Raw genomic sequence first — 24,635 nt, 5'->3', positions numbered from 1 at the left:
TTTTATGAATTTCCATACATATGACAAGCGCGACTGACGTACGCACTGATGGTCGGTCAAGCTCTGCAACCGCCCTAAGTGTTAATTCAGTTCAATCTTCTCATAACGTTTGTATAAATTTTTGCATCTATATATATAAAACTCAAAGGTGACTATATAGTGATCTATCAACGCACAGCCCAAACCACTGGACGTATCGGGCTGAAATTTGGCATGCAGGTAGATGTTAGGACGTAGGCGTCCCCTAAGAAAGGATTTCCCGAAATTCTTGCGGGAACGGGGAAAAACGGGGATGCACGTACAAAGTCGTGGGCGGAAGCTAGTTGGACATATTTTTCAAATGACGATGATGACGATGAATGATGATGATTTTCATATTCTTAGTTGAATCGCACACCTAGTTTTTTTTAATAATAATTGTATTACTTAGTTCACAGCTTTGTTGTAGTAACAATACTTTAAAATTTAAATTGTAGTAGTTGGAAAAATGGACTTTACTATGATATAATGCGTCTTATCTACTCTCGGGTTTCGGTTTGGGCGGCTTGAAGCCCAAAATTTTCTTTTTCTTCTTTTCCTTACCGCTGGAAGATTGAAAAGTTTTCCAACTGTCCACTCGGTTTTGACGAGATTCCTATAAAGTAAATATTTCATTTTTACATCTATGCAAACTCTCTATGGGTTCCATTTTATATTCTATATAATAGAACTATACAAAAACGTACTCATAAGAAGTAAAGTTGAGTTAATAAATGTTTGATTTTGGCATTAGAATTAAGTTTTTCATTTGGATTTCATATCATTCAAATCATTTATGTAGCAATGGTTCCAGGGGGATACCAATTACTTACATACATATCTTATAGCAGTGTTATTACCAGTGTGGATAAGTGACGGCGCTAGACGACACATGGAGGAAAGAGTTGGTTACATAAAACATACAGGTGAAGATAATAATACAAGCATCTGCATGTGAATAATTAAAAGAGTGTGTGAACTTATTTATGTACACGCGTAAGATGTTATACTTCTTTGGCGTATGGAAAAAAAATACTAGAATATACAACTTCAACATAGTTATCAATTTTCATACCACCTAGAACTAACTTCATGCTGTTAAATTCAGGTGCCGGTGTGCGCGCGCATCGTAAAAATTCACTCTCATCATTTTTCTCCATCTCGCCAAAAAAAGTATAACTTCAACAATCATCAAGATAATAATAAATGAATATATAAAGTAACTAGCTGTGCCGCGCGGTTTCAACCGCGTGGCTCCGCTCCTGTTAGTCTTAGCGTGATAATATATAGCCTATATCACTAGTGGATAATGTAGCTTTCGAATGGTGAAATGATTTTTAAAATCGGTCCAGTAGTTTATGAGCCTATTCATTACAATCAAACAAACAGACAAACAAAGTTTTCCTCTTTATAATATTATATATTGTAGATAAATGTAACAGCCATAAAGCATGATTGACGCTACACGGTACATTTCAACGCCGCGTGCCCCGTCCAAATAATAAATATACAATAAAGTTTGATCAAAGCCCGGACAAGACACAGCCCAGTCGCAACACGTTTTATTGAAAATCAGCCTTTAGTCATAAATTTGTAAATAATACTTAAACTTAAAAGAATAACTAAAAATACGAACCTCAAAGTTCTTAGCCCACTCTTTCTCCAGTGACATTTGTTCCTCCTGTTCAATTTCCGCTTCACGCTTTCGTTTCCTCTCCTCCATATCTCTTGTCTCTAAGTGTTGCCGCTTGCGCTCCATGTCAGCAAATAACTGCAATTCATTATTGAAATAATTTATAGTAATGGTCAACAAAAACAACAATAATATAAAAATAACAAACAATACAAGATAAAGTATTTCTATAGCTTCTATTATCCTGGTATAGAAGCTACATCAATACACCTACATACTTGGGGTATCAAATTATGTTCAGATGTTTTCATGTGAAATAGTAACAAACAAACATACAACAAACAGTAGTTAAATTCACTTTCCAGTGAATTAATAAAAAGAATTATATATGTATCTTAAATTATTTTAATTAAAAAGTAAAATTACATTATACGTGTTATTATGAGCACGATGCTTCACAATATGTTTTTATTCTAATATTATAATTTAAAGGAATAAAACGTTCTCACGAACGAAAGCACACCGTCAGCGCTTCACATTACATATAGCGTAGGGTTGTCACATAACTCCTCCCCCCGCAGATCCGCAACTATTTTAGGACATTGAGTGAAAATGTTGCGGCAGGATCAACTTCTGGGGCTGATGTTTTCTGTGTTTTCTGAATATTCATTTTCTTTGATTTGTAGCGACGATAGCACAGGAACATTGAAGTGGCCGCTGCGCTCAGTAGCTAAAGATGTAAAGTGGTATTGTCGTATGGTAGATGGAGTGCAGTCCCTAGGTTTTTTAGCGTTCTCGTCGGAATATTACTGATTGGTGCAATTAAAATTTTTGTAGGTGTATCTTTAATTTCATTATTAATATTTGTAATAGTGAGGTCGTCAGTACGTAGAGAGCAGTTTGTAGGTAACGTTGCTATGAAACTGCCTTGGAGATGAAGCTATTCCTTACGCTTGCAGGATAATTTAACCTTTGTGAGATGAGGAAAAATAATGATGTAGTGACTGTCGTCCAATTTCTCCATTGCTGGCTTAGTTAATGTTAGGCAGGTGGATTCACAGTCGCTGGATATCTCTTGCGTGGTGATGAGTTTTGCAATACAGTCGGGTGAACTTCTTGTATGATGATTTAGGGTCGACTTCACATAGAAACCGATTGCTCTTCGATTGAACTTCGGGCATTCAGCCTCTATGTGCACATAAATATCTTTATTGGTTGCTATATATAATATAGGGATAGGGAGGTTATATACGATATGATTTGTACGATTAAAGTGTGAGGAGTTATAATGGGGAATCTTAATATAATTACTATCCTATTTTTACTAAAGTATGATCCAGTGCGAATTATTCGCGGAGATCTACATTAATAATTTGTTCTGAATCGTAAAAGGAACGTAAAGTAACTAATATAATACTTAATATATCTATCCCTAACATAACATGGTGCGTTCGCGATGTACGCATAAAAGCTAAACTATCCTCTATATTTCTTATTACTAAAAGTAAATCATTAATATTATCGTCTAAGGAGTCTAGGAATTGCGCTAATTCTGTATAGAACCTAAACCATTTATCAATCTACGTTTTACACTGGTTTTAAAGCTTCTAACAAGGACGATGCCTTATCCAATTTTTCGTTTAAATGTTGAACCCTAATTTTATATAGTAATAATGTACGGTTATAATAACTAATTGGTCGCATATTTTAATGAATTTTGTTAATACATGGGGGTTACCATCAAAATCTGGGACCACCCTTAAGCATTTAAAAATTTCTTCCGTGTCAAACGACATATTAAAACTATCAATACTTCTAATACTATCAACTAAACTATTTCTCGAGGACTGTTGGGTATTAACAGCCTCGGTACCCCGGGATTTCCTAGGATGGAAAATCGTGAAGGTTTATTCTAAAATTAATATAGGAATATAATATAGGAAAGCAACACAATAAAATAATTCTGTGCAACTCACATTGACATGGTTTCTGTATCGATGGCTGGATACTGCTGATGTTCTGGATACTCGCTTGGGTTTTTAAAAAAACCGGTTGGCCGCGCGGGGCCTCGGAACCGATATTCATTTCGGATATCTTCCCGTACACATTACATATAGCGTAGGGTTGTCACATAACTCAGTTCTAAATATTATTAATTGCGTTGCTGTTTATTTCTGCTCTTCGATATATACGCACACCCTTTTTAAAGTCAATGCCTTACCTTCATTGTCATAACATATACAGCATGTTTATATTTATCTGGATCGTCTTCAGGTATCGGCTCATCATTTCTACCTTCCTTTCGTTGTTTCTTACGTTTTTGATCTATCTGTAATTCATTATAAATAATTATATTCATTTCAGTTTTAATTTAACTTAAGCATTCGTTCCAAGATTTAAAAAAAAAACAGGATACAGTGCAAGAATTTTAAGAATATAATATTACAATTCAGTAGTGAAAATCATCTACATTATTGTAAAAAGATGTTAGGTTAGGTTAGCTGTGACCTGTCTTTAGGCACAAAAGCTTAACTGATAGTTTTATAGATAACTAGCGGTCCCCTCCGGGGTCCGCCCCGGCTTCGCCCGTGGTATATATTCACGTTTTCTCTACATAAGAACCATCCTCGAACTTCAAGGAATATTATAAAAAAAGAGTTAACGAAATCGGTTAAGCCGTTCTCAAGTTATGCGCTTACCAACACATTTTGGGATTCATTTTTATATTATAGACTATCGGTCCGCCCCGGCTTCGTCCGTGGTACATATTCACATTTTCTCTATATAAGAACCAGCCTCGAACTTCAAGGAATATTATAAAAAAAGAATTAACGAAATCGGTTAAGCCGTTCTCAAGTTATGCGCTTACCAACACATTTTGGGATTCATTTTTATATATAAGAAGATGTGTGACAAAATGTTCGATTCCATACATTAGAAAACAAGTAATACAATGTAACTTGCTACATCTATATATATAAAACTCAAAGGTGACTGATATAGTGATCTATCAACGCACAGCCCTAACCACTGGACATATTGGGCTGAAATTTGGACTGCAGGTAGATGTCATAACGTAGGCTTCCCCTAAGAAAGGATTTCCCGATATTCTTAACGAGAACGGGGAAAGACGGGGATGCACGTACAAAGTCGTGGGCGGAAGCTAGTTTAATATAAAACAAACCATATGGTCAGTTCGCTCTTTAGCCTCTTGGTAAATATCTAAGCATTTCTTCCTTGTGTCTTCATTTTCCAGAGTTTTCCATGCTCGGTTTATTATCTCAAATGCTTGTTGAGCTCGTTCTGCATCATCCTAAAAAGAATAATTATAAATATGTATCAATTAATGAATAATTATAAGTTTTGTATAAACTATAAACAGCTAATATCTGTTAAGATTTTTTTTACGTCAAAGTTTTAATAATTAATAATATCCAACACTGCATAAGTTAAAATTTTGTTAAATATTAAATCAACCACTAGGCGAAGTTCTATTCAGTCAGGCTATTTTCATATAATATTATCAAATAAAGTCAACTGGGAAGATCAAATTGTTGCACTTTTTATTTATTTAACTACTTCTGTGATATTTATGTGACATTCATACAGAAATAACTTCACAGAAATCATGGGATAGTTACAGAACTTAGTGTATGCGGTCATATTTTTTGTGTAGTTCCATTTTAAGTAAATATTGAGGGAAAAGAGTTAAGAGCAACTGCAGTTTAAAATAATCATAGTATCTAGTATCTATTACTATATTATGTTTACTAAACAGTAACAACTGTTATCAATTGTATATTCAATCAGAAGATCAGACATTTTCAAATGTCTTTGTCTATACATTCATTCTTTAGCCTCGTAGCAGATGCCTTACCTATATCCAGGTGCCACTGGTTGTCTCACGGTAACCATTGGGTCAATCTGTGGATAAAAATGAAATATTGACGGTGGTACCGTCTAACCAAAATAGGACACATTTTCTCTTTCAAATATTCACAATTACACAAATTTCAAGTCTGGGTGTTCAATAGGAGTTAAATTGTTTACTTGTTCAATATATTTAGTGTAAATCTTTATTGTACAAAATGGTATAATACATGTTTTTAAACACTAATGATTATTTGGAATCTGAGTGATTTTAGTATGAAGGTTCATGTTTCTTACCATATTTTTATCTGGATGGACCAATATAGATAGACGTCTATATTTCTTCTTGATTTCATCGAGGGATGCATCAGGTTCTACTTGCAAAACTTCAAAAGGATTTAGATTGAAATATGTCGACCCTGGGCGAAGCAGTCGTTCAATCTGCTGTTTAGGTGTTAATACAGAGTCTCTTTTCTCAATCTCTTTTACCTGTTAAATATCAACAAGAAAATGTATAGAATACTTTTGATCTCAATTGAAAAAATTGTTCAAAAATACAACAATCAAAATGTCACTTTTTACTTCTCCTTACTTAAAAAATATATAAATGTACCTATGCAATAACCTAAAATAACCTTCAAGTATATTGGCTTACTTACTACCCCATTGAGCCCCAAGCGGCCCGATCGGTCCCAGACACAATAGATTTTCTATTGTGTCTGTGGTTCCGGGCCTGAGTTACTATTTTGACCTATGGTATACTTTACCCTCAAATTGCGATACAAAAGCCCTCTTTTATACTTAAACTATGTATTAATGGTACGTAATATTTTTTTACATATCAAATACAATTACGTATGTTCGCCATATTCAAGGGCTACCCTACGGTATATGAACTTTGGTACATCAATCAAATACTATAGATGCAAAGTCTTAAAATAATTGACTTATATTGAGACAGTCACCTCGACATAAAAATCCTCGAAAGATTCCTTTTTTGCACTAGATGAAGACATTGTTTAGGTTCTCGACACAATACTCATAAATGAATAAGATACAAAACCAAAGGATATGGGACCATTTAGTAATTTACATTAATGAGCTCGTAGTAACTTTATTTCAACTTTAAATAATCTTGCAAGTTATGAATTAATCCATTTTCCATCGATCTTTTCAGAATTCTCACCAAACATCAGTCATCAGTACAGTAATTAATAAATGTCAAAACTAAAAATGTGTGTGACGTGTGTCAAACTTTTCCACAGAGTAATACTTTAAAAACAGATAGATCAAAACTTTTCTAATGTCGGTTGTAAATTATTGTACACGCGCCGCGGCCGCGCCGCGCCGTCCTAAACCTAGAAACAAAAAGGAAGGTAATGGTATGGCATGTGCAAACTGCAAATCTTGTGCAAGTGCTAGTCCATAAATGAGCGTACTATAATAAAATAAAATCACATGAACCTTAGACATGAACGTATGTCCTATTTAATATTTTATTTACTCATGTCACACCCCGGACACTCCATACAAAATTATAGTTTTGACCTTAGTTTTGACAGTCACACTGTAGAGACTGCAAATGTGTGTGTAAACTCTTTATGGTTGGCACATTTGTGACTAGCGTAAAAAAAAATTCGCGTTTTTCTGATGAAATACATCCGTAAACAGCACAATATCTAACCATTTTCTACGAAAAACGATAATCACAAATCCAAAATAATAAAATTGCTTTAAGTCAATTTGATTAATGTTGTCAATCTTCGTTGCGTTTCGTCTAAAGACGTCGTTGGTATCGTCCTTGCGGCCTGCGGGGAAATGGGTACCATAACATGTCTGATCGTGCGGGGTGAGGTAAGTGTTTAATTTTGGCGGGAGGCGGAGAGTGTCCGTTCTGTAGCGTTTAGCAGCTACTATTATGTATTCTGTGCTCATGTGATAATATCAAGATATTATCAATTAGCCTTAGATTATACACCTATAGATGTAACCATGGCGTGGCCGCACTTGAAACAGAAATAGAATTTTGTGGTGTTGCCTAATAAGTTGGCAATTCCCACATATTAGGTAAAAAATATTATGAATCTTACTTGATCGCGAACAGACTTTATAAATACCTGTAAGTACTTCGCAAACTAAAAATTCTGAATTTGCATATTTTAAATGCTAGCTTCAATAATGTAACTCTTATGTCGTAGTCGTACGAAATACTTTAATAAAACCTCCGTAAGGTAGGTAAGGAGAATTGTATCACAATATACAGATATATACAGTAAGGAAAATTCGTTTTTGTTCGTGGTGTCCTCTCTATAATAATACCTCAATGATGGACATCTATCGACCGACACGACATAAAACACACACGACACGTTCAATGATGAAATAAAACCAGTCTATAACATAAACATGTTTATTATTTATTACTATATACATAATGAAATAAGTACAGCTTGGCAGGCTTGAGTGAGGTTTTAATTGTACTTGTTTATTTTTATACAGTAATGAATCATCATCAAAATGAATGGAACAAATTTTTGAATATTTTGTTGGCAGCCAATTTTCTCGTCCAGTGGCATCCAGCCATTTCTCTTATCAATATTGGATGGAAACCTGAAAAAAGAAGATTTTATTCGCATGTTACGAAAGTTTATCTTTATTGAGTAATAAGTTAAATAAACTACAATAAAGCCCTTAAATAAATGTAACTAAAATTAAAATTTACGTACAGAAGAATTAATTTCCTCTCAATAAAAATATTATACTACTAGCTTTTACCCGCGACTTCATACGCGTGTTAATCCAGGTAATAAACTACTCATGTGCAAAATATCATTGAAATCCATCCAGACGTTATTGTGTGATTGAGTAACAAACAAACATCCAAACCATCGAATTTATAATATAAGTAGGATGAGTACCTACCATGATAAGCAAACCCAACAATCATAATCTTTAATTATAATCATAATCTTTATTTTCTCTTCACAAAACAAGACCTCGAATCGTATGTATGTACTAACAATAAAGAAATATGATTTATTTGGGTAAATTAAAGTAGCCATTATGGCAACCCTGAACTGTTCATCGTTAATCGTTATTTTATTTTAAGATAGTGAAAACACGTATCACAACTCAATATTCTTGGCATCACAGCACTGAATTCATCACAAAACATCATAATCGATGATCATCTGGCGTTGTAATAACGAAAGAAATGATAATTTCGCCTACTTACGTGTGAAATGTTATTCCTTCAATTTTTCGCTCACTCCGGCTTTTACAACCCAAAACACTGCAACCCACCATCGCACGTACACTAAATATTCTGTATTATCCAATTTTTATACGCAATAAACACTGTAAATTCACACAATCACAGAAAAATCCAAAAGACGCCAAGTTTGTTTGTCACAACTCAGATCTTGCCAAACAATAAAACCGGCCATGTCGACAAAGACAAAAACTATATATTCTGTCCTGTTTCTTTGCATGGGTTTGACAATTAACGATCTCGCTCTTTCAAGGAAAGTCATTTTAGTGGTTACATCTATAGGTGTATAATCTAAGCAATTAGCAGTATCATAGTGATAAAAAATATTCAATGTCAGCAGTCAACTATTTGTCAGTGTCGTTAGTCGTTACTCGTTACTCGCACAGCAAGTAATAGAATAGTTACTAAATTCTACCTAAGTACCTAGGTACTTACTAGTACTACTACGTTGTGAGTTGTGACCACAGGTGACAGGACAAAGGCACAGAGCAAGTAGGTAATAAAGGACACAGGTTGTGACTTGTGACTTAAGTAGTAATCTATTAAGTTACCTAGTAGGTATTTGACTTAGTAGTAGACTAAAAATCTAATTTTTACAATTTTAGTGTTGTTAATTTATGTGAGACAATTTTAATCATAATACAGTAGGTATTATAGTATTTTATTAATTCCTACTCACTCACGGTAGGTAGGTACTGCCGGTGCCGGGTTCACTAACTTTTATCTCCAGACACACTTTTCTATGTATTTTTGTGTATAGGTACCTACTATTAAAAATTAAAATTATTGATACCTAATGAATTTCCATTACTTAATATTTTATTGTTTAAACAAACTTAAAATTGAATATCTGTAGTTACAGGTTTATCCAAGCAAAATGTTCACAGACAAAGTTGTACTCATAACTGGAGCCAGTTCTGGAATTGGAGCTGAGACGGCGATAGAATTCTCAAAACTTGGAGCAAAAGTGGTTATAACTGGGCGGAACAAGGCGAAACTGGACGAAGTGGCCAAACTATGTCAAGAAATATCACCACAGAAACTAGAACCCCTTATTATTATTGCAGATATGAACAAGGAAAGTGATGTAGAAAATATTTTAACCCAAACAATTTCTAAATTTACCAAGTTAGATGTTCTTGTCAACAATGCCGGTGTATTAGAATCTGGGACCATTGAATCTACATCGTTAGATCAATATGACAGAGTCATGAACACTAATGTCCGTTCGCCGTACCACTTGACGATGTTAGCAACCCCACATCTCATTAAAAGTAAAGGGAATATTGTGAATGTGTCTAGTGTAACAGGGATGAGGTCTTTCCCAAATGTATTGGCATACTGTATGTCCAAATCAGCATTGGATCAGTTCACAAGATGTGTTGCTTTAGAATTAGGACAGAAGGGTGTCCGAGTTAATGCAGTGAATCCTGGTGTAATAACCACAGGGCTACATAAGAAAGGAGGAATGAATGAAACAGAATATGCAGCCTTTCTTAAGAAGTGTGCGGAAACTCATGCTTTAGGAAGAGCAGGTGATACAAAAGAAGTGTCATCAGTAATTGCATTTTTGGCTAGTGATGCTGCAAGTAATATCACTGGAGCTACTCTTCCAGTAGATGGAGGACGCCATGCAATGTGCCCACGATAATGTGATTTTCTAAATGTTAAATTTTAAGCATATTTTATTTTTATATATGTATATAACGTGGAATTTATTAAAACTATATAGAAAGTTTGTTTGTATTTAATTTGGTTGATTTTGTATTTCTTTAATCTTAGTTTATATAAGTATAGTAGAGCCATTTTAATAGGCAACATTTGACAGTTCAACAAAATTCTACAACGTAACCTAGTAACGACGACATAGAATAACATGATATTTCGTTTTGTTAGAACTGCACATTTGCTTAACTTTTTTCAATTACGATTACATATTTATAATAATAATGACCGATAAAAGTTATTTTAAGATTTCATTTTACTGATAAACCATCCTAAACATAATAAACAATTTCTGAATTGAAGAACTGACGTCGCTACAATTTTGTGTCAATAAACATTTTTTCTTTTTAAATACTAGAGACGTTACTCTAAAAATCGAAATCTGACATCTAGAATCGAATGCATTGATTACTTGTGAATAAAAATCATCATAGATTAATAAATTCGATTGACAAATGTTTCAAATCCGTATCGATTAATACACTTTAATCGATGTTTTTAAGCAGGTTACCTCTCTTCGAAGATAAAATTGATAGACGTCAAATGTTGCCTATTAAATTGGCTCGACTATAGTATATTAATTATAAGCATATTATGAGAAATATTATTTAATAGTCAACCTATGGTTGCAATTTGTGTATTATGTAAGCTTCATATTTTGGTATGTGTAAATAACTAAGTGAAACCCACATGAAACATTTTAACACTTTACATATACATTAACCAGTTTGGTGAACCGTGAAGGTCGTATGACGTTGTATAGATCTATCCCTAACGTTATTCGTTTATCAGTCTATTTTTATTCTTCATGGCAAGAACGTACGCCAGTGGCGAATAATTAAATATTGAATATTGAAAGGTATACCTAATGCAAAAATTCGCGGAAAGGAACATTTCATAAATCGTAAGTTTAATAAACACGGATTACCTATATTTATAAAACTAAAAGTAATTACACGAAATGCCCTCTCAAATGTTTGAATATAATTATTAATTATATAAGTACCTAAGAAAAAAAAAATGAAAAATCATAGTAGGTATCACAATGTCAAGTAGAAATCGTAAGTGTGAAAATTAGAGGTAACATCGTGATATTTTTTTAACGAGCCATTTTGAATATTTTATGTTTTTGATCAAACAGATTACAGAATCCTCGAAAATATCATGTAGTTTTATATATGTAGGTATACTTATATTTTATTTTTTAGATTGGTTTTGAATAATAAACGTATCATCTAATAGAAGATTGGTAGATAATTTTGCTATGTCGACTGTCGTATCAAACAAGGTAGAATTATTTTTTTGATACGCCTTTTAAAAATTTAAGCCAATTTTCTGTAAAGGGGAATTTTAATATGTGCCTCGTTTTTTGAATTTTCCTTTTGATGCACATTTTAATATGTCGAATTAAAAATGTAAATAATAAAGCATGGCGCCAAATAACACTACTTTTATCTAATCTTATCAAAAATAACAGTATAAGAAATATGCATTTCTATTTACCTAACTAAGTACTAAAGCAAAAAGTACACATCTACGTACGTACTTAGTATCGCGATATAAAGTCTACTACACAGACCAGTCTACTATTCACCTGCTTCAAATTAAATGCAGATGCAGTGCCGTACAGTCGTGATTAAATAAATAATTGGTAAGTAGGTACGATAGTAGTTAATATTGACATTATATATATTTTTATCTTCTACTAGATATCTACCGCTAACAGACGTAGGACGAGACTTGGAATGTTTTATTTGAATAAAATAAAATTTAGGTTTGAAAATTGATGTGGATAACTACTTACCTAGTTACTTGTGGGATACTTAGTTCAATTACAATGGAATTTTATTAATACGTCAATAACATATTGTTTTTATTTCAACAGGTAACATGTTCCACGGAAAAGTTGTGCTCATAACAGGGGCCAGTTCTGGCATAGGAGCCCAAACGGCATTGGACTTTTCGAAACTAGGAGCAAGTATAATTATCACTGGAAGGAACAAAACCAATTTAGAGGATGTTGCTAAAAAGTGCGAGGAGTTGTCACCAGAAAAACTGAAACCTTTAACAGTTATTTGTGACATAAATAAGGAAAGCGAAATTGAAAAACTGATAGAGGAAAGTTTCAAGTGCTTTGATCGACTGGATGTTCTGGTTAACAATGCTGGTATTCTCGGTTCAGGATCAATAGAGAAAACTACATTAGAGCAATTTGATAATATAATGACGACCAATATGCGAAGTCCTTATTATTTAACCATGTTAGCAGTTCCCTATCTCATAAAAACGAAAGGAAATATAGTAAATGTATCGAGTGTGGCTGGGCTACGATCGTTTCCAAATATTCTTGCATACTGTGTATCAAAAGCTGCTTTAGATCAATTTACAAAATGTGTGGCATTAGAATTGGGTCCGAAAGGAGTTCGAGTAAATGCTGTTAATCCAGGAGTAATTATTACGGGAATTCATCTCAGAGGTGGCATGAATGAACAGGAATATGAGGCTTATTTGAAAAAGTGTTCTGAAACGCATGCTTTAGGTAGAGCGGGCGAAGCAAATGAGGTGTCTTCAGTAATTACATTCTTAGCAAGTGATGCAGCTAGCAACATAACGGGAGCGACGCTGCCTGTAGATGGTGGTCGTCATGCTATGTGTCCACGGACTTAAAAATAAACTTCCTTAGATTTACTATCTCTTATAGATTTAGAATGCTATTTAAAGAATGGGTCACCGGTCATGCCAAATATCTCATTTACTTTAGTGCTTACGTTATCTTACATTGGGAGATATCACTATGTCTCCTTGAACATAATTAGGTTAATGATAAAAATATAATATATAATATGTTAAATAATTGCAGCCAAGAAAGAAGTATGTTTTTATTTTTTAGAGTAGGTATTGCACACTGAAATAAATCGTAGTCAGTTATTACATATAAGAATATTTTACCTCAATACCTCCACGAATGGATATTATAGATCAAATAAAAGGCATGCAGTAAATAAATAAAAAAAAAATGTTATTTCGTACTCTTTAATGCTCTTTAATGGAGAAAATAAATAATTTAAATACAATTTCGTGTTATTTAACATTCTCGATGTGTTGATTATTCAGTGGAATTTGGTGAAGAGAAAATAGATGAAAAGGAACAGGTGGCCACATCAGACACGATGGTTCTGGCCTCGGAGCCGATTGAGAGTAGACTGGTGCCAGCGCACACTTCCATAGCAGCTGGCAATGTCACCAGGGATAAGTTGATGCGAGAAATCTGTGAAGGGAAATTATAATTTACTTATGGTTTAAGGTTTTATTTAAATAATTGTATTTTTTCTTCCTGTATCTTCAAAGAATATAAAAATTTAAAAATAAAAACAACATAATAATATTTTTTGACTTTCCTTCTAGTCCTTTTTGTAGATAGTGAATCTTTGAAATCGCGCATATTAGACAAAGTAAATAATACCTATAATCTCAGTCCCTTTGGCAATCTCAACTTGTACATTTAGAACGATTAAAATGATTAATGTTGAAAACATTATGTAGGTATATAAATTATAGTTACCATAAGAGAACTCTGGGCAGCGAACATCACTCCCTTGTATTCCGTCTTCACTACGAGACTTCCCAGGCAGCGTCCTACACTTAAGAGACCCGAGTTATTCTCGCTGCAGCTTTGCATACTCTTCACAGCAATACTTGTGTAATTAATAGCACCGTCGCTTAAAACCGATAGTTCTTCTACCATTTTGTTAATGTACAGAACTCTATCGTCAGCACATTTGTTAGACTTTTCGTGCGCCTTTGCAAATAATTGCTCAACTGATTCGCGACCGTTCTGAAACATAGGCATATATTTTAAAATCATGAATCCGAAATATTTTGATATAATGTGTATTTTTAAAGAAGTAGGTATACACTATACAGTATAAAAACGCAGTCATTAAATGCCATGTTATAAAATCTAAAACAAAAACTTTACATACCTTGATGCATCCAACAATAGCCGGTCCAGTTGATGTAAGTTTGCTGGCTATATTCTTGATAGATTCTAAGATGCTGTCCCTCAACTTTTGTAGATCTTCTCGAACCTTTTGTCTATAAAGTACAACCTGTTGCTGCAAACCCTGAACAAAAGTTCTTATGGCAGTCCTCGCTTGTTGAGCAGAGTTTTGAAGATTAGTTATCAATTCTTGTATGAGGCCCCTATAAAATAAAGTACACTTTATAGTGACAAATCCATCCATGTAATTATATTTTTGGTCTAACTAATATCCTAAGGACTTGAGCCAATTTGCTACAATTTGACGATATAGCTTGCATTGAGAGTAGAGCCCAATGTTGTAATGACGCCCTTTGACCGAGGCAAATCACAATATTTACCATATTTTTTAACCATGTTAGTATGTAAGTAAGATTCAATTTCTCTTCTTATATACCAACAAGATGAATCTTACAACCTTACATAGGTATTTTGGTGCCCTTTACGTTCTAGAGTCACAACTCACAAGTTACGTCGCGTAGAGACGCGCGCTTCTCTATTACCGGCCTAACTACTTCGTCTGTCTGTCTGTTTTAATAAACTCAAAAACTATTAAAATGATTTTAATTCTGTTTTCAGCAGATAGCGAATGAATAGCGTGGTTCTTAAGGAAGGTTTTCGTAAAAAAATACAACGCGGACCTGTGGTCGGAAAACTTGTTAGCTGGTTAACTTAATAAATGAATTCTATTAAAAAAGTGGTTTAAAAACTTACCTGGTATTCGCCACAATGTCGACTTCACGACGTTGACGTAGTGACACAGATGAATCAGGATTCCCAAGGGATGTAGACACCTATGATATCAAATAATTATATTATAATAAAAACAATGTTTTTAAAAAAGAAAAGAAAGAATTCCGTGAAAGCTAAAATAATTGATTTATTCAGTTTTGTTATTAACTAGTATTTTTGGAAATTTATTAACTTTTTTACACTTTTTCTTCTTGATATTGTATGATACCTACCCTGATATGATGCACTAGTTTCTTTACGCTCATAAGTAAATAATTATTATAACTTCAATAAATCTCACCAGCATCGTAAGTTTAAAAAAATAGTTAATATTTAAATGAATAATATAGGTATTTTCAAGTAGAAATATTTTCTTAACATCACATCGGTCGTATCAATGAATTTATTTTTATTTGCACATAATATGTTGCTTAAAATGTTAATAGCTTATTAAATAAATTTATGTCGGTACTATTTCTTCTGAATCGGGTTAAAATTATTGTAAAGTTAAAAAAATATTTTTGAATAAAATTTTGATCAATGTTAGAAATATTCTTGCATATAAATAATTAAGTTATTTGTCGGTACACCTACAATTTTTAATACTTAATTATTTTCAACAAAAAACTAAACTTCAAATTAAAACCATAACTCGAAAGCTACCGTACTCACCAATCCTATGAAAAGTAAAAACAGAAGGCACTTCATTGTAGAGCGTTTTTTTAATTATAATTTTTTTCTAATTAATTTACACTGTCTCCTACAATTTCGTGATACTAATGGTGTGTGTATTAAATATCCATGGTTTTATACATCATTCTATTTAAACAATTTTTACGTTGCAATACTTTAAACAATTGATAAGCCCATAGGATGAGGTAAAAATGTGTAATTAGCACAAGCCGTTAATGATATTTACTCGATTTATGGTTATTGTTGTTTGCTGGTAACTTCTATGAAATTCATTCATTTTCAGCTGCTATTAAAATTTATATGATATACCTATAGATACATACACGACAATGAATGCCTTATCAATACATTATTTTGTTCTCAACGCTTGCGAAGGCGGGATATGAGGATAGTTCAACATAAACAAAAAAGACGTGTGGCACTCGGGGACTGCCGCGGCCGCGGCAAAGCTATTGCATGCTATGCCTTCAAGCCACACCTCCGAGCCCGTCGGAGTGGGGAGCGTGAGGTTTTTCGTTACTAAAAATCTGGATTCGGTCCCCACGCTCAAGGCCCGCGATAGAAGCTATGCAATAGCTTAAAAATTCTTGATAACCATAGATGGACAAATTTGTTATAACAATCACAGAATACTTTATAGTAGCTAGCGAAAAAAACAAAGGGGCATCCCCACAGAAGAAAAATGTCAAATAGTAGTAGTAGTAACATTTGCAATGGCATAGCTTTCTGCAAAGTTCATGGGCGGTGGTGGTATCTATCTAGCGGCCCCAAATAAGGAATTTGAAGTTTGAAAATGTGCTCCGAATTGACTTGGAGCTAGTGGTGGTTGCGTACATTATACATTAGTAATTGATCCACCCGTTAAATTTCCCTTGCTAATAATTCCCCAGCATAATATACGCACTGACTTCAAATAGGTGAGCTCTATGTTTTTTCCAAATCCATTTGTTTGAATAGATTATCAAGAATTTCCCATGATCTTACCTACTGTGCGATTGGCTTAGTAGCTAAAACAACGATCTACTATTTACTAGTTTAGGTATAGGTTCCATAAAATATTTGGGAAGATTTATTATAACTAACTACGCCAATAAATTAAAAGCTCTTATTAATATTTACAGCTCGCATGTTTTGTATGTTTAGAAATTTCTTTATTACAAAAATGTGGCTTCGAATGCAACATTACAAATCTTAACATAATCAGAGAATTTATCTTGAATACTTATTAGATTCATGAAATTATGTCCAATTGAGCAATCACAGGTAAAATAGGTATGTTATCTTACAAAATCTCAAGGTCTCCGGTTCAAGACAAATACGCGGTTATCAAAGTTGACATGATTCTATTCAGTTAAAATAATTACTCTTCATGAGTTTCGAAACGCATTGAAGGTATCTACTTATGTACTTAATTTCTGTTATGATGATGATTTAAATTTTTTTATAAAATAATACCTTATTTTTATTGAAATTCATTAAAAATAAGGTATCATTGGATTATTCGTCTGTGTTATGTCTTATTTTGTATTTTTGTATATGATGTCCAAGACAACTAGGGTAATCGGTTCTTCATTTTATGAATAAATATTAACCTTATTTCAAGTTATGACTGTTGCAAGGTAAAATAATTGATAAGGTAAATAATGAATCAGTGTCTGATTCAAACGATTAATCATTTTAATGTCTTAGATGAAGGTAATCTTCAATGATTTGCTTGAAACTGCAACCTTTGATCTTATACTGATAGCAATTTCTAAATATGTCAAGTAATATATTAAGGGTAAGGCTTTTACCTCGATGTTATCTATTCTGATATTAGGTATGTATTGTAATGGGAAATAATGTTTTTTGTTGCTGGTTTACATGGATGATGTAATAACTTTCGAAGCTATGTCAAAGTTACCTTTCTATTTATTTTACCCCGGTCTAAATTGCAATGCCCGGTCTGCCTATCATGCCTGGATATGGCCTAAAGGTGCAAATGTTGTACCTACACAAACTTTACTCATTAAATACCAATGAAAGAAATCTATACTTCTATACTAATATTATAAAGAGGAAAGGTTTGTATGTATGTATGTATAGTTTTCACGCATAAACTGCTGGACCGATTTTGATGAAATTTGGCACAGACAATCTTTAGACCCTGAGAAAGAACATTTTCCTTTTATTGCGAAATATGTACCACGGGCGAAGCCGGGGCGGACCGCTAGTCTAACAATAAAAATGAATAATAAAAAAAAATATTATTAAATGTAATGCCTTTGTTCCACTGACACACACACAGACATCAATTAAGTCCATTAATATTAACATTTTTTTTACCTATACCTACTCACTCATATGACCATAACGAAATAATGAGATGCAGTTTTGATCAGGTAACTTACTTAAAAATATTCATTGATATTTCTAAAAAATACATCTGTTTATGTATCCATACACACCCGAAGTTTTTTGTATTTAAAAGAAGGTACCTATTATATCTATAATTTAAGATTAAAAAAAATCATATATTTTTAACGCCTTAGAAAAATATAAAACAATTGCTGAGCTCTGGTGCATGCACTCTTGCACATGGTAACAAAAAGGCGTATTTTTTTCAGTATGAATTTTGCTGAAAGTTTATTCTTGATGCTCTATATTAAGATATTTTTATTTTTCACTAGCTTACCGCCCGCGGCTTCCCCCGCTTTGTCTAAAACCTAATAAATTATATACTAAAACCTTCCTCTTGAATGACACTATCTATTTAAAAAACCGTCGTTTTTAAGATTTAAGCAAACAAAGGGACATAGGGACAGAGGAGACTTTTTTATACTATGTAGTTATTATTAAAAATAAATAAATAAGTATATGAACCTATTATTTTGCTCTATACTTTAATAGTAGGTATTTGTGTGTAAGTATTGTGGCAATTATGTTGATAATTTAAAATACAGAAAATATCATTTCACTATGAGGTAGTTTGCATTGCAGGAATATTTAACATTTTCTCGTTTTAAAAATATTACGCCTATTATACCGTATGAGCAGCTGATAGTTGGGAGGTCCGCCTCGCAAATAATTTATGAGGATTCGCTTGCTATGGAATTGAGAGGTGGTAGTTAAACGGCTTATTCACTCTTCCTTGTATAGTTTAACAAAAAATTGACATGACGTAATAAACTTTGCATAAATTTAATAAGAAGACATTAATTTATCAAAATATGCAAACGGAAACAATTCATCCTTTTTTATTTAACATAACTTACAAATACATTTTTGGTAAATCTTATAAGCTAAACGACTTTTATTTATTTATTTATTTTTAATTTCTTTATTTGTATCAGGCAGCATTGCCCATAATATATTGTTAGGTAAGTAGTACTTTTATGTTACAATACTATTTTTTTGAAAATAAATTGATTGAAATATTTTTATTATTAATTTGAAATATTTTAATTGTTATTTATGTAATCTTTTCAAAGTAAGAAAATTGACTAATGGAATGATTCTACAGTCACGTAAAATTTTTTATCAATTGGGTTTTCTGTGGGATTCCCAGTTAGAAATACCTATAGTCAACATGAAAATAAATCTCATCTTTATCAAGCTGGTTTAACATTTTCAGATAACAAATAATTTCATATTCTCACTTGATTATTTATTAGTCACCGAAGGCGCAAATAACACAAATCAATATTATTTATTCGTTTCAATTGAACTTTCGTAGGAAATTCACATAAATATGTTGTATGTTGCAAGAAAATAATGTACCTTCACCTAGGTGCATGCTGATTCCCATGATGTTGACACATAATCTTAAGTAATTCTCGACAAATTCTAGTCACGCACGAGGCGAGACCAAGAAACTTATTGTGAAAAAACTGTGTGTCAAATATCAGTAAATAAACATTTCACAAATAGGTAAATGTTGCCAATACCGTATGAGATAAGGGATTTTTATTCTAGCATTATATTGTAAAGAAAATGACAAAGAAATGTAGCACACAGATGCAATCTTGTTTGCAATTAATTATACTCGCAACGTATTACAGCGTTGCATCTATCATATCGCATATTAATTTTTTATCGTCGATCGTATCTCTGAATATTGAACAATGATCAAAGACGGAAGAACAGGCCCATTAATAGCTGTTGTTTGCTTCTCATTGTGAACGGTAATTTAGCAATAAGCAACTCCAGCGTACATCCTTTATCGAGATAAAAGGGGTTGGGTCAACTGTCACATGCGAGCCGGTCGTGTGATCTGAACGGTTCGCTTGTTAGTGAGTGAATGATGTAATTGATCTATGTTGAGGTTAGCTGGAAGGTCGTTGTAGTTTTTGGAGACGTGTGACTGTGGAGAGGAAAATGCATTTCAGAACGGTCATCTCGACTGACCCAGAATTTGAAGATTTGGAAGAATAGGCGGGTTTAGTGGACGTTAGGTATATGTTTCTATAATATTGTTAAGAAAAATGGCAACAACCTACATCGTCACTCATCACAGAATGCAGATGAATGACGTTAGTAGATAATTATAGCTAATTAAAGATTTTAAAACACTTTAACTAGCATTATAGGTAGGTAATATAATATACCGAAACAAACGTTTTGTTTAAACCTTGTTAAAAACAATCGAAGAGACACATAATTAATAATTTTATTATAGACTATTCAATTCTAATGAAACTTCTTAATACGTACAAAAAGCTCGCATTTGCTTTTAACTAATTAGGTATTTCCTCTTTACCTTGTGTTTATCTATGACTATTAAAGATAAGTATTAAAATTTAGCAAAAAGTCGTTATTTTCAATGATTTCCTACCAATACTTGGTAATTAGATTGTGTGACGTGGATTTCGAGGCAAGCTACTGTCGACCTAGGGTCGAATGATCTTTACTCAATTCAATTATATTAAAACAGATCAGGTTTTAAATTACTCATACAGTTTATCTCTGATAATTACATTTTCCTTAACGAATTTAATACATGAATTTCATTTACGGATAGGTTCAATTCTATAGGTTCAATATTTACAAATCAAGATAATTAATAGACCAAGTTCGCAAACTACAAAATATTCAAAATGATTGATGGGATTTCTTAAAGACGATATTCAAATACATATTATAATTACCGTATCAATGTAATGAATAATGAATTTCGTGAAATGGTGGTCGTTGACCGCACGGTGTAAATACTTTATTATTTACATATACAATTTCTAAATTTGATATTAAAGTACTTATTTTAAACAGTAAAGTAATCTAAACTGCGTTGGAATTTGCAATATACTCATTGAGAATATGGAATGGAAAGCCAATTGTTATATTATGTAAAACAATTACTTTATCTTCAAAGTAGGTAAGTATGAGGTATCTAGTTATTATGCGAAATAAAACACTTGTAGAACTGCTGTAAAAATGACGAGTTTCGAAAAATAATAATTAAGGATCTTAATTCTTACCTATATATTACTTAGATAAGTCGTAGCGACAATGTTATTTTAAAATACAAACATTGTGTTTTGATAGGTAAATAGTACTACAAAAATAAGTATAGGTAATTACTGTTTCCTTCATAATCAATGTCATGACTTTTCTATTATTGTTCCTGAGATTATAAGCATTTAAAAGAAAAATCGTGTAGTTGTAAATATTCGCAATCTACAAACTGATAAGCATTTATTGTTTAGTATTAAACTGGAAAATTGTTGATTCCATATAATAGGACTTACCCTTCCTTTTTTTAATACATATGTATACAAGAAGCTAATTTAATATAATATGGGTTTGTTGTTGTATGTCAATAATAAACATTGTTGATGTGGATATGGAGAAAATAAATAGAATAAATTATTTCAGGCAATTAAAGCTATTAATTTAAAAATATCTTTTACGTCTAAAAAAACAATTATTGCAAAATACAGATCGGCTAAACGTTCTTATAAGAAATAAAAATGACCGGTCATTGTCCTTTCAAAATATAGTATGTACAAAGAACATAAGACGCCAACACTATTTATCATGCTGTTTTGGCATGGGCCATTAACTGTGTAAATACTCTAAATTATATGTTTTTTCAGACGTATTAGTCTGCAAAGATGCGTCTAATGTTGAGTATTCTATAAAGCTGCGTGGAATTAGAAAATCTAAACGTTTTGATTTTTATTCATGCTGTTGGATTTGATGTTTAATTTTGTGTGCAAACTACTTAACTACTACTATTGCAAGAAAGATTTTGCGGAAACATTAAAGCTTGTTTTAAAAAGAAAATACTCTAAAAAACATTGAGTAACCGCTCCAAAACATTTTAAAACGTACAACGAAGAAGATGCATTTTTTAAATTTATTACCTATGGAGTTCATCGTAAAGCCTCTAAAAGAGTCATCGCTTTGTATTATAACAACAGTTTAAAAATGAAGGCATAACCTGGACTTTAATCAAAGACACACTCAGTAATGAATAAGATCAATAGAATCTACACATGATCTACTCCTACGCCAATTGGAATAGTTTGATCTTATTTGCATTCAATTATATACATTAGTATAAACAATAATGCATTATAATATCATATTATTATGTTATATACGTCAATTCGTCATACCTACCGTTTAGTTTATAAGTAAAGACGATTGCAAAAGTAGTGTCGCAATAAAAATAACGAGTATGTATTTGCAAGCGGCTGATGCCTCGGTTACAATAAACTTTGGTGTAAACAATACCACTGTTATTAATGCATTACACTCTCTTGTATATTGCGATAAAACTGCCTGTAATTTACCATGGTGTTAAACGTCATAAAAACAAATTGAAGTGGGATATATTGTTACAACTGGAACAAATTAATAAATATATGGCTGTTAAACTGTGCGCATATAAAATTTACAAGATTTTGTTTATAATGTTATCTTTAGGCAGGAAAAATAATAATAAAAAACGATTATACGTACCTATATCGTACAGTGTATATTATACAATGTTTACAATATTTACTCTATTTTACAGGTTAAAAATTACTAATTGCTTGTCCTCGCTTCAACTTATGTCTAATGTATGCAGCCACACCTGTTGTAGGGGAAAACCATGCCTCAGAAACTAGTCTGTTTCGTAGTATTTAGAAACATTTATGTAATGCTTTTAGAAACAGTTTATATTAAAATGCGTAGTCATTTCCACTGAAATACCTATAAAGCTAGCTAGAGAACTGAAAACTTACAAATCTTTGTCAATGTTATGGTCCTAACGGAGCATGAACTGAAATGAACATGGAATTTTTGAGTTGGTGGCGAACAGACAGAACAGCAATTAATATAAATACATTTAATACGACCAGACAAGATCTCGGGCATTTGTATATTAAGCACTGAAATTTATTTTAATTTATTTAGCATGCCGCTTTGATTTAAATACTAAAATACTCTCAGTTTCAATTTCGTCACTTGGTTCAACTAATCGATAAATTTTGTGTCACTATGTCAATAATATACACTTGAATATACATAATATTATATCCTTGTTAGACATAGTGGATAGGTTTACCTATCTATGCGTTTGTGATTAGAACCTGGATGTCAATGAATTTCTTCCGAGAAACTTTCTATAGAAAGCGAAGACTGGTAGAGTCGTGTCCGTGTTAAAATTTATTAGTAAACGGACCTATATACGAATGCACAACGTTAATACCTTTTTAAAATGGGAAGATTTTCGTAATAATATTTTAAAGTCGCTTTTGTGAGAGCCTTACCTGAAAGGTTAAGGGTAGGATCACACTTGCGAGTTGATGGCGCGTTTACAAAGATGTGTACTACGACACATCGTACATTATATCTCAATACAAGAGAGAGTTTTAGCAGACATAGCCTGTATAAAATGATATGATAATTATAAAAAAGTTATGTGGAACAAGGCTATGAAGACAACATTTCATTAAAGTAATAAGATTTCTTCATAATGTCAACATTATTACAAATGGCACTTAAACACTACTAAAATAAGATTTAAGATTCTGTACAGTATAAAAGATTGACAATACATGATTTAACTCATATAAGCCAATAATTCATGTAAATTAAAATTTAAATGTCATAATATGAAAAAAGTACTTCCATCACAATCTTTTCATAATAGGCGTGTAATATTGAATAACCGATCAAATTTTAAGAGGTATTTATTTAAAATATCTAGTTAAGAAATAATAAAATAATAATGTACATTGTACACATAATATAAATCAACAATAATAAAAAATAGAAAAAATACTGTACTCATTTAGCAAATCTTAACTCGATTAACTTACTAACCTACTTCAAAATCATTTATAAATACTATATTAGCCAGTTTTTGAGTTACATAATTATTACTTTATAACATTTATTTTTAGAACCTTAGGAAGATATGTTTCTTATAGAAACGTATGCAAATTATGATGTAAAAAAATAGCTTTAATTATAGATTAGCCATTTTCTACTACGCATAAATGTATATAAAAAGCTGAATTTTAAACTCAAAATTAGACGCTCGATCGTTTCCGTTGAGACCTCATCTCTTAATTATCCAAAATGTTAACTCAGGTCGGTTAAATAAAATAAAAAATAAGAAAAAAAGTATCTTTCTTAAAACATCAGTTTTAATATCGTTTTCTTTTTTACAGGTTACACTT

At 32.2% G+C, this 24,635-nt stretch overlaps 4 protein-coding genes across 15 annotated transcripts; 2 read left to right on the top strand and 2 right to left on the bottom strand.

The window, feature by feature from the left end:
- Positions 1-324: 324 nt before the first annotated feature.
- LOC123693177 (dnaJ homolog subfamily C member 8) lies at positions 325-9,489 on the bottom strand. 2 transcript variants are annotated; one of them, XM_045638165.1, is made up of 7 exons: positions 9,476-9,489; positions 6,487-6,559; positions 5,819-6,010; positions 4,836-4,964; positions 3,873-3,980; positions 1,655-1,789; positions 325-634 (listed from the first exon to the last, which is right to left on the bottom strand). In XM_045638165.1, the coding sequence occupies exons 2-7, from the start codon at positions 6,535-6,537 to the stop codon at positions 515-517; spliced, it is 735 nt and encodes a 244-aa protein (XP_045494121.1). In that variant the 5' UTR covers positions 6,538-6,559; positions 9,476-9,489; the 3' UTR covers positions 325-514. The 2 variants fall into 2 exon arrangements, with proteins under 2 accessions (XP_045494121.1, XP_045494120.1); XM_045638164.1 differs by lacking the exon at positions 9,476-9,489 and having other exon boundaries at positions 6,487-6,721.
- On the top strand, positions 9,148-10,530 carry LOC123693176 (3-oxoacyl-[acyl-carrier-protein] reductase FabG-like). 10 transcript variants are annotated; one of them, XM_045638159.1, is made up of 2 exons: positions 9,148-9,284; positions 9,655-10,530. In XM_045638159.1, exon 2 carries the CDS (start codon positions 9,670-9,672, stop codon positions 10,441-10,443), a length of 774 nt encoding a protein of 257 aa, XP_045494115.1. In that variant the 5' UTR covers positions 9,148-9,284; positions 9,655-9,669; the 3' UTR covers positions 10,444-10,530. The 10 variants fall into 10 exon arrangements, with proteins under 10 accessions (XP_045494115.1, XP_045494109.1, XP_045494111.1 ...); XM_045638153.1 differs by having other exon boundaries at positions 9,649-10,530; XM_045638155.1 differs by having other exon boundaries at positions 9,148-9,288.
- A 765-nt stretch (positions 10,531-11,295) lies between these two features.
- On the top strand, positions 11,296-13,588 carry LOC123693175 (3-oxoacyl-[acyl-carrier-protein] reductase FabG-like). Of its 2 annotated transcripts, none has more exons than XM_045638151.1 (2): positions 11,296-11,421; positions 12,403-13,588. In XM_045638151.1, the coding sequence occupies exon 2, from the start codon at positions 12,408-12,410 to the stop codon at positions 13,182-13,184; it is 777 nt and encodes a 258-aa protein (XP_045494107.1). In that variant the 5' UTR covers positions 11,296-11,421; positions 12,403-12,407; the 3' UTR covers positions 13,185-13,588. The 2 variants fall into 2 exon arrangements, with proteins under 2 accessions (XP_045494107.1, XP_045494108.1); XM_045638152.1 differs by lacking the exon at positions 11,296-11,421 and adding an exon at positions 11,984-12,168.
- Positions 13,589-13,617: 29 nt separating this feature from the next.
- LOC123693242 lies at positions 13,618-15,595 on the bottom strand. The gene is made up of 5 exons (XM_045638241.1): positions 15,590-15,595; positions 15,271-15,350; positions 14,501-14,720; positions 14,080-14,352; positions 13,618-13,785 (listed from the first exon to the last, which is right to left on the bottom strand). Exons 1-5 carry the CDS (start codon positions 15,593-15,595, stop codon positions 13,624-13,626), a joined length of 741 nt encoding a protein of 246 aa, XP_045494197.1. The 3' UTR covers positions 13,618-13,623.
- Positions 15,596-24,635: the final 9,040 nt, after the last annotated feature.

The sequence above is a fragment of the Colias croceus genome, chromosome 7 (assembly GCF_905220415.1).
Source record: "Colias croceus chromosome 7, ilColCroc2.1".
NCBI classification, from domain to species: Eukaryota; Metazoa; Arthropoda; class Insecta; order Lepidoptera; family Pieridae; genus Colias; species Colias croceus.
Note: the sequence above shows the minus strand (reverse complement) of the source record. Positions and strands in the feature narration are given on the sequence as shown.

Bases quoted from the DNA above. Each gene is read 5' to 3' on its own strand.
- LOC123693242 (XM_045638241.1), bottom strand. The intron at 14,721-15,270 runs GTAAGTTTTTAA...TTTATTTTATAG, and splicing joins GACATTGTGGCGAATACCAG to GGGCCTCATACAAGAATTGA. The intron at 13,786-14,079 runs GTAACTATAATT...TTCCCTTCACAG, and splicing joins CTGCCCAGAGTTCTCTTATG to ATTTCTCGCATCAACTTATC.
- LOC123693176 (XM_045638159.1), top strand. From the start codon at position 9,670: ATGTTCACAGACAAAGTTGTACTCATAACTGGAGCCAGTTCTGGAATT.
- LOC123693177 (XM_045638165.1), bottom strand. From the start codon at position 6,537: ATGTCTTCATCTAGTGCAAAAAAGGAATCTTTCGAGGATTTTTATGTC. The intron at 4,965-5,818 runs GTAAGAAACATG...TATTCTTTTTAG, and splicing joins TCCATCCAGATAAAAATATG to GATGATGCAGAACGAGCTCA. The intron at 3,981-4,835 runs GTTTGTTTTATA...AATGAATTACAG, and splicing joins AAGAGCGAACTGACCATATG to ATAGATCAAAAACGTAAGAA.
- LOC123693175 (XM_045638151.1), top strand. From the start codon at position 12,408: ATGTTCCACGGAAAAGTTGTGCTCATAACAGGGGCCAGTTCTGGCATA.